Below are 10,080 nucleotides of genomic sequence, written 5' to 3'. Positions count from 1 at the left end.
ATCCCGTTGAACAAATTGTTATGCTCCATTTGCCTATATTTTTACAAATTTTTGTTGTTGAACAAGTTAATGAAAGTGATAGCAATTTAGAAATTTCAGATTGAACTTATAAAAGTTCATGTTGAAAAACCTATGATCATTATGATAAACATTTTATCAGATATTTCAGTTGTATCAGCTTCTTCACCTTAGCTTCTTCACCAGATTTCTACAGAAGCCAAGACATAGTAACAAATTCTTCATCAGTTACCTACAGAAGTTAAGAACAGAGCACTCCATCAGCTTTCTTTATTAAAACCAATTTCTATTGTAATCTTGTTATTTTTTATTCTTTCAGTTATTATTTCTGTTGTTATAATATATAAATGGCTTGTAATCGATGAAATGGAAATATACAAGAAGATACATTTTCTTCATTCTTTACATGGTATCAAAGAAATTTTTTCTTTGCGAACTCTTTTGAAGTTTCTATTTTCATGGCATCCACAAATTCTTCTACATTTACTAACTCGCCTACTGTGGATGATTTCACTATCCTTATTTTCTGCATCACGAAGATAGTCCTGGAATTGTTCTTGTAATTACACATCTTACAGAAGCAAATTATCATACATGGAGTCGTTCCATGATTACTTCTCTCCATGCTAAAAACAAGCTTTCATTTATCGATGGATCTCTTCCACAACCGGATGTCAATGATCCTCTTAGATTTGCTTGGGGATGCTGCAATTCCATGGTTGTTGCATGGATTACGAATTCATTATCTAAAGACATTGTATCTAGTGTCTTGTTCTCTGATAATGCATGAAACATATGACTGGATCTGCAATAGCATTTTTTAAGAAGTAGTGTACCGCAGGTTTATCAATTGAAGAAATCGATATCAAATCTTTCTTAAGGACAATTATCCATCACTCAATATTACTGTCAATTGAAAACTCTCTGTGATGAGCTTCAAAGTTATCGTCCAACTCCATGTTGTTCTTGTTCTCCGTTTTGTAGCTGTGGAGCACTTCAGAAAATTTTTTATTGTGAGCAATTTGATTACACTATCCAATTTCTCATGGGATTAAATGATTCATTTTTAGCCATAAGGGGACAATTGTTAATGATGGATCCTCTTCCCACCATTAACAAGGCATTTTCTCTTCTTCTTCAAGATGAAGGCCAACGACAACTTACATCAGTTTCAGCTCCAATTTTTTACTCTGCTGCTATGATTTCAACTTCTTCACCATTATCAAACATCTCCAAATCTTTCAAGAAAGACAAGCCTATATGTTCTCATTGTGGAATTTCAGGTCATACAATTATTAAGTGTTACAGAATTCATGGTTTTCCACCAGGTTTTAAATTCACAAAATCCAAAAGAAATATTTCTTCTGCAAATCAAGTCACTTCAGATGTTCATACTCTACCTTTCACTCAAGAACAATGCAATCAATTGTTGGCTCTACTTCATCCTTCACCTTCATCATCTTCAGCTCTGGTTGCATCAACAATTTCTACTGGTAGTCCTTCTTTAACTTCGATGTGTATGATACGTATATCTTCAAATTGTTCTTCTTTTTTGTCTTTTTCCATTTCCTAGATTATAGACACGAGTGCAACTGATCATATGGTTGGTGATATTTCTTTGTTAACTACCATAACTTCTTCAGTTCAGTTTTTCGTTAATCTACCAAATGGTACTCGTGTTCCTGTAACTTATATAGGAATTGTGTCATTGACACCATCTTTAATTCTACACGATGTTCTTTGCATTCCCTCCTTCAATTTCAATCTTATTTTTGCTAGCAAATTATCATCATCTTCAGCATGTTGTCTCATTTTTTCTTCCTCTTTTTGTTATATTCAGGACCTGAAGCTGTGGAGGACGATTGGACTGGGGCAACTGTTTAATGGTCTCTATTACTTGCTTCCCTTCTCAAATGGAAATCATTCTGCTTCATCAACTGTTAATTCTTTTTCTTCAAATAATGTACACCAATCGTTTGATCTTTGGCATCAACGATTAGGAAATATTTCTTTTCAACAATTACATATGTTACACCATTGTATTTCTTTTTCATCTTCAACTAATTATGAATCTTGTAGTGTTTGTCCACTTGCTAAACAACACAGATTACCATTTCCACTTAGTAAACCTGTATCAACTTTAAATTTTCAATTGATTCATGCTGATATTTGGGGTCCATTTGCAACTCCTTCATTACAAGGTTTTTGTTATTTTTTGTCTATTGTTGATGATTTTTCCAAATGCACGTGGATATATCTCATGAAATCTAAATCTGAAACTCGTATGCTCCTTCATTCTTTCTTTGCATTCATTCAAAATCAATTTCAGACCATAGTTAAAATTATACAAACTGATAATGGTTCTGAATTTGATATGTCAGAGTTTTTATAATTCAAATGGTATTATCCATCAAAGATCATGTGTTGCTACTCCACAACAAAACTCATTTGTGGAAAGAAAACATCAGCATTTGCTTAATGTTGCTAGATCAATTCGTTTTCAAGGTCATTTACCACTAGTTTTTTGGTCTGATTGTGTTGTGGTTGCTACATATATCATAAATCGGACACCTACTCCTCTTTTATCAAATAAAACCCCCTATGAAGTTTTATTTGGCATGTCTCCTTCATACTCTCACATACGAGTTATTGGTGCATTATGTTTTTCTTGTACTCTTCCTTTCAATCGTCATAAATTTGATGCTCGTTCTCATCGTTATATTTTTCTTGGTTATCCTTTTGGCATCAAAGGATACAAATTATTTGATTTACAAAATCATCAAATTTTTTTCCCGTGATGTTATTTTTCATGAGAATGTTTTCCCTTTTGCTACTTTACCATCTAATTAGCTTACAAAACCATCAAATTCTGATGTAGTTCTACCTATTCAGTCATCAGATATTGTTCCTACTGAAATCAATTTTTATTCTAATTTTCCATCTTTAGTCATTAACTTACCTTCACCTTCCAGTCCATCTAATTCACATGATATTCCTCTTCAACATTCAACAAGATCCAGACATCCACCTTCTTATCTTCGTGACTATCATTGTTCTTTGGCCAAAAAGTTTATCTCAGTTCCTTCTCCTCTTCACAGCTCAGTTCAGAATATTTCAGGTAAACCGTATTCTTTATCCTCTGTTTTTTCATATTATCATCTTCCACGAGTTTATCGTTCTTTTGTGTTAAATGTTTCTATGCAATATGGACCTCAATATTATCACCAAGCTGTAAAAATTCTTGAATGGCATAATGCTATGAATGCTGAACTACAAGCACTTGAGGAGGACAAAACTTGGTCAATTACTTCATTGCCTCACGATTACAAGCCTATTGGCTACAAATGGGTGTATCATATAAAATATAATTCAAATGGTTCCATTGAAAGATTTAAAGCTCGATTAGTAGCACAAGGATATACTCAACAGGAAGGTATTGACTATTTTGAAACATTCTCTCCAATTGCTAAAATGGTTTCAATTCACTGTTTATTAGCTGTTGCTACCACAAAACACTGGTTTGTTCATCAGCTTGATGTAAACAATGCATTCCTTCATGGTGATTTGTCAAAAGAGGTTTATATGAAGTTATCTCCTGGTTACGGAATTCAAGGACATAATGATTTGGTGTGTCGTCTTCATAAAAGTCTTTACAACTTAAAGCAAGCATCACGACAATGGTTTTCGAAGCTTGCCACAATTCTTCTTGCTTACGGATTTATTCGGTCTAAATCAGATTCTTGTCTTTTATTCAGAAGTCTGCCACACATTTTACTACTCTTCTGGCCTACGTTGATGATATCATTCTTGCAAGTTCCAGCAAGTTCTCCATTAATGACATTAAGCAATTTCTACATTCCAATTTCAAAATTAAGGATCTTGGCTGCTTATGATATTTTTTAGGACTTGAAGTTGCTCGATCTTCTAAAGGATTCTTTCTTTGCCAACGTAAATATGCTTTGGATATTTTACAGGATACTGGTTTTCTTGGTTCTAAACCAGTCTTATTCCCAATGACTCAGTATCTCAAGCTTTCCAGGTCTAATGGTGTATTGCTTGCAGATCCTTTGCAATATCGTCATCTTGTTGGCAGACTACTATATCTAATGATCACTAAACCTGATATTGCTTTTTCTGTTCAAGTTCTTACTCAATTCATGGATGCACTACAATTGCCTCATCTTCATGCACCTCATCGTGTGCTCAGATATTTGAAATCCTCTCCCAGCCAAGGTCTATTTTTCCCTGTTCATTCCAATCTCAAGCTCACTAGTTTCACTGACTCTGATTGGGCAAGTTGTCCTAATTCTCGTCGCTCTGTTACTGGTTTTTGTATATTTCTTGGTAATTCTCTTCTTTCATGGAGATCTAAGAAACAAACTACAATTTCGCGTTCTTCTGCTGAAGCTGAATATCGTGCCATGGCGACTACCTCTTGTGAGCTTACTTCGCTTGTTACTCTGCTTCGTGATCTTCGTGTTTCAGTTCCATTACCCATTTCCTTATTTTGCGATAATCAAGTTGCTATACACATTGCTTCCAATCCTGTTTTTCACAAACGAACTAAGCATATTGACATTGATTGTCACTTGGTTCGTGACAATGTTCAGGCTAGTTTTTTACATCTCCTTCATGTCTCCACGCATCATCAAATAGCTGATATTTTTACAAAAGCTTTGGGCTCTGATGATTTTCATGATCTTTTATGCAAGATGGGAGTGTTGAAATATTTATTCCCCACTGCCATCTTGAGGGGGGCGTATCAGATATTTCAGTTGTATCAACTTCTTCACCAGATTTCTACAGAAGTCGAGGCACAGTAATAGATTCTTCATCAGTTACCTGTAGAAGTCAAGAACAGAGCACACCATCAGCTTTCTTTGTTAAAACCAATTTCTGTTGTAATCTTGTTATTTTTTATTCTTTCAGTTATTATTTTTTGTTGTTATAATATATAAATGGCTTGTAATCGATGAGATGGAAATATACAAGAAGATACATTTTCTTCATTCTTTACACATTTCACAGAAGATGAGAACATCAAGTAACAACATAGAAATTTAATCCTTGTTTTCTATTTATTAGAAAGACAATTTACTTATTTTTCTTAAAATAGTAAAGTTCTCAAAATGAAAAATAAAAAATAAAAAAAAATAACACTAAAAAATAAGTTTTTTGTACAAATATTTTTTTTGAGAAAATAATTTTTATTTTATGGAAATATTATGCTTGTTGTGTAGTGGCCTCTACTCTTATGAATGCTTTTACCAACGAGCTTTCGCAGAAGACTTGAGAGTTACAACTTGAGACATCTCAGGGAAGAGTACGAGGTGTTCTTAAGATGCATACTCAGTGAAGAATCATGTCAGAACCTCACAGTTAATTGAGACTGCTGAACCCAGAGAATGACACTCAGCCTGTCTCACACATCCACACAAACACTTTGTTCTCCTCCTCACCCTCAGCCCACCCATTGCAGCCACCACCAACTGCATCTCCAAGCTTCAAGTTTCCTATAAAAAAATTCTCTCTGAACCTCTTTATTCACTGCTCTCTTAAGTTCTAAGACTCGGTTATGGCTGGCCTCAAAATGCTTGTAGAAGATAACAAGTTAAGATTCAATGGATGGGAAACTAACTTTGAAGCAAAGCCCCTTATTAGGAAAAAATAAAATAAAATAAAATAAAGAGAGAACTGTTTATTGCCGCTACAATATGTACAAGAAAGTTTCAATCCAAAGTTCATTAATTGTACATAAACTTGAAATTGAGATGGCTTATAATGTGTGTTATGAAACGTACAGATTCTGTCAGTTGCTGGGAGTTTTGTCTACTAGGTATTGCTGCAGTGGGAATCAATTTTAAGGATACTCTTGATAGAACTAGAGCTTTGGAACAATCTGTGACAAGAATACACAACACATCAACAACCTATTTAGAAGTTTCGTGTCCATAGAACATAAACCTGTGCACCATTTTGTTTCAGAGATTACATGCTTCAACATACGTTGATCTACCTGCGCACTGCTACATGCTTTGAATGAGAAAGAAATGTATTCTAAGTTTTTGTCTATTGAAAATAAACGATGCACAACTTTTCCGTAAAATTTTGTTTCACCTAAAAGGCCTCATCATCAAGAAATTCATGGTGTCTTAGCACTTAACCAAAATTGTTCATGGATACGATTCAGCAAAATCCATTTACTTTCCTCATTGTACTTTTGGGAGAGCTGAAGTTGGTAATCATGTAACTTGGCCAACGGAGACTTGGAGATTCAGGTGCTTGGAATTGGATATGGAGATCAATGTTACCAAAAAAAAAAAATAGATGGATTACCTGAAACAAAACCTTAAGACTCAGCATACAATAATACATTTCCATGGCTCTTTTAAACGACATTTACACCCTAAAAAAAAAAAAACAAAAACAAAAAATGATAACTAGATGGCACTATCATTTGCGTTCCCAAATCAGGTAGCTATTTGTAGAGCAAATTACAGGGTACTTAAGACTGGCTTAAGAAAATTGCTTTTTTGACAGAGTTATCGGGTTCAACTAATGTACTGTAAGAAAAATAAAAAATTTGACCACCAAAATTATAGTCATCCACCAGAGTCTTATTCAAAGACGAGCTCAACAGTTCAAATATTATTACAGTTAAAATATTGCCGAATAATATTAAATATATTGGTTAGAATTTCATGTGCAGGGTTATCTACAGGCCACCCAAATAGCACCTATTTCAAATGGGTTCAGGTGATCACCTGTTTACAACTTTCCACATCTTTCTCCTGAAACATGCACATTACCACCAGAAACAATAAATGAGGAAATGGAAATGGCAATAGATTACACACACATATATTATTATACTAGAGGACAATTTTCCACTCTCATCTGATTGCTCCAAGCATATTGGCACCGTCAAGCTTCGCACCTTCCAAGTCCTGAAAGCAAACAAAAATATTAGTAATTCCCACAAACAATCAAGATTCATTCTCTTTATTTTTGGCTAAGCCTCAATGCCAAGATTTTGAAATCCAGATGTAAGTCACTACAGGTTCAAAACAGGGGGCAAGATAACAATAAAATGTCTCAGGAGTTTTGCCAAATGTCTGTGCGACAGAAATAACCATTTCAGACATTGCAAAGAGAAAAGTTAAAAGAGGAGAAAAATGGCAGCAGTAGAGTTTCTAGATATGGAAGAAAAGATTATCAAAGTCCAAACAATAAACTGGCAATGAATTAAAAAGCACAGTTACTAACACGGCCACTATTAATTCAAACTCTTTCAAACTAACAAAAAGTGCTGCAGAACAAATCTCTCTCTCTCTCACACACACACACACATGCGTGCATGCGCGCACACAATTTGGTGTCTCTTAGAATACCCCTTAAAAAATATTGATCATTATTTCATAACTATCCCGTAACTACCTAACTAGTTATTACACTGGTCCCATTTCAATAACCAACGGCATCATCCATCGGTCCCAATTCTTTGAGCAGGGCAATGAACCTACCGTCCGCAAAGACTTGTGACTATAGAGGAGGTCTTTGGTTGTTGCCTTGCTACACCAGACCCAACCATGATAGTTGTAAATGAAGAATAAATAGGTGAATTGCCGATTCAGTCTGAAGTGGCTACCCGGATGGGACTCGTAACATCAGCTTGTTCGGCAACACCAAATATGAAATCATTCACATGGATTACAGAGCACCATAATATGTTACAGCATGAAACATTATATTATATAATTATGTGACAGTTTTTAAAGATCAACCATTGACACAAACCCTATTTTACCCTCTAGAGCAATGACATAATGTGAATACTAGATAACAAGAACTTTTACTGACCGTACAGATTCCAGAATGTTGACACATGCAGTTGGGTCATGTGTCAACATTTGAAAAAGTTCAGCAAGAAATAGTTTTCATTTTGCCCCATGAACCAGCCTGCAAGTTCTGTTTTTTTACTGCATCACCATCATAAAATATCCCTATGAAAATATTGGTCAAATATATGAAAGTGTTACATGAAGTACTCACATTGACACCTAATAATTACTAATATTCTATCTTATAATCTCTCTTCCTCGCTTCCTCTCTGGACTTCACATGTACCTATCTCTAAAACTTCTTGTAGTCTTCTGTCATCTCTCTCAAAACATTTCAAAATTTCAAGACGCAAATTATCCATCATCACAGGTAAGATTTCTTCTGCTTATTTTCTTCTTTCTATGTCTCTTTTACTTTTTGACTTCTTTACAAGTTTCCTTCTAAAATTTTTGAATTTTTCCTATTGTTTCTTGTTTAGAACTATTTATTTCCTCCTTTCTTCTCTATAGAAATCTATAGCCAAAAGTCACCATATTATTCTTTTAAAGTTGAGGGAAATTTGGAAATTTTGTATCCTAATGTGCAATACAAAAACTTTTGGATTTAGCGGTGATAAAAAAGGAGGCTTGGAATTAAGAAAATGCAAAACTGCACTTAATGAGCAAACAATTTTCCCGTTAGTTCCAGCCTCCAGGAAACACACTCTCCTCCCATTAGAGAGCTTTTTATTTTATTTTATTTTTAAACAAAATTTCTCATGCCAATATAAGAAACTGCATTCTCCTCAACACAAGCTTCAATCATTGACAACGTTCATATTTTTCCCCTTGTTTTGATAATCCAAGAAACGAATATCAAGAATCAGACTTGACAAATGATAACACTGGCTTTCTCTTTATTCCCCATTATAAGTTTCAAATCCACAGTTGCTTATAGTCAGCTAAGAGACTAAGGTCTAGTCATACATGAGAGAGGAGGGGGGACTTTATGATACTCACCCTCAAATTGGAGCATTTATATCCAAGTTGTTGTGTGTCCAAGATCCTGCACGTATAGATACATAAATACATACATACATACATACATGTGTGTGTGTGTGTGTGTGTGTGTGTCACTCTAGAAAGACCCAAAGATTTGGTGAAGAGATCTGCTAGCTAATCCTCAGATTTAACATAGGATGCGCAAATTGCAACCAGCTCTCCAGGATGAAATGAGGTCAACATGTCTTGTCCTTGTGAAACAATGTATTAGATGTAATATGGACAGCTGCTTGGTTGTCACAAATCGAACTAGTAGGTTGAGGAGGTTTGAATCCAAATTCTTCTAAGATATGCTTTAATCACATATACAAGTTGTGGGCGCCACTGCTATATATTCAGATTAAACACTAGATCTAGCAAAAAAAACACCTTGTTTCTTTTCCATGATATAGATACCCCCAAAAAAAACACACAATATCCAGAAGTTGACCTCTAATCTGATAGATAATCAACCCAATTAGAGTTTTAAGGATCCACAATCTGAGTATGACCACGACTCCGATACAGTAAATGTGACTTGGTGTACATGTAGATGCCACTGTATGCATACAATAACATTCCAACAACTTGTTCATGTGGAGCATTTGAGAACTGACATATTTCACTTGCTGCAAATGAAATGTCTGGTCTAATGACTATTAGTTTAACCTCCCAACCACATATTTATATTATCCCAGATTGACCATAATGAATATCGAGAATCAACACTTCACAAATGACACATAAGCTTTCTCTTCTTTAGTCCCTATAAGAAGTTCCAACTCCATTGTTGTGGATTGTTAATAAAGAGGTCTAGTCATACATGAGAGAAGGGGAAAAGTACAAAAATTGGAGCATATATACACACATACACACATACAAATATACATACATACATACATATATATAAGCCCACTTTTTTACAAAAAAAACTCACTCTAGAAGTCAACATGTTTTTGCAACAGGTTCTCTTAGATGAAATGATGGTCATAGTCAATGCGATTTTTCCTCTCATGAAACACTGGATTAGATGCGATATGGATGGCTGCTTCCTTGTCACAAATTAAATTGTGTTGGTTGAGGATGTTTGAAACCAAGTTCTAACATATGCTTCAACTGCATCAAATCACATGTTATGCCTGCCACATCTCTATGGTCACATTAAACACAAGATCTAGCAACAACTGCCAGCTTGCTTTTC

At 34.8% G+C, this 10,080-nt stretch overlaps 1 protein-coding gene across 6 annotated transcripts in view; it reads right to left on the bottom strand.

The window, feature by feature from the left end:
- Positions 1–6,614: 6,614 nt before the first annotated feature.
- LOC131143457 (FH protein interacting protein FIP2) overlaps positions 6,615–10,080 on the bottom strand; it is a 107,851-nt gene continuing 104,385 nt past the window's right edge. For 3 of the 6 annotated variants that reach the window (XM_058091761.1, XM_058091758.1, XM_058091760.1), the window contains one exon: positions 6,615–6,965. In XM_058091761.1, coding sequence (XP_057947744.1) covers positions 6,912–6,965 — 54 coding nt within the window. In that variant the 3' untranslated portion in view covers positions 6,615–6,911. The remainder of the gene's footprint in view (positions 6,966–10,080) is intronic. The other 3 variants (XR_009133499.1, XR_009133498.1, XM_058091759.1) reach the window with 2 other exon arrangements.

This window comes from Malania oleifera, chromosome 11, assembly GCF_029873635.1.
Source record: "Malania oleifera isolate guangnan ecotype guangnan chromosome 11, ASM2987363v1, whole genome shotgun sequence".
Classification (NCBI taxonomy): domain Eukaryota; kingdom Viridiplantae; phylum Streptophyta; class Magnoliopsida; order Santalales; family Ximeniaceae; genus Malania; species Malania oleifera.
The sequence above is the reverse complement of the archived record's forward strand: the minus strand, read 5'-3'. Positions and strand labels throughout refer to the sequence as shown.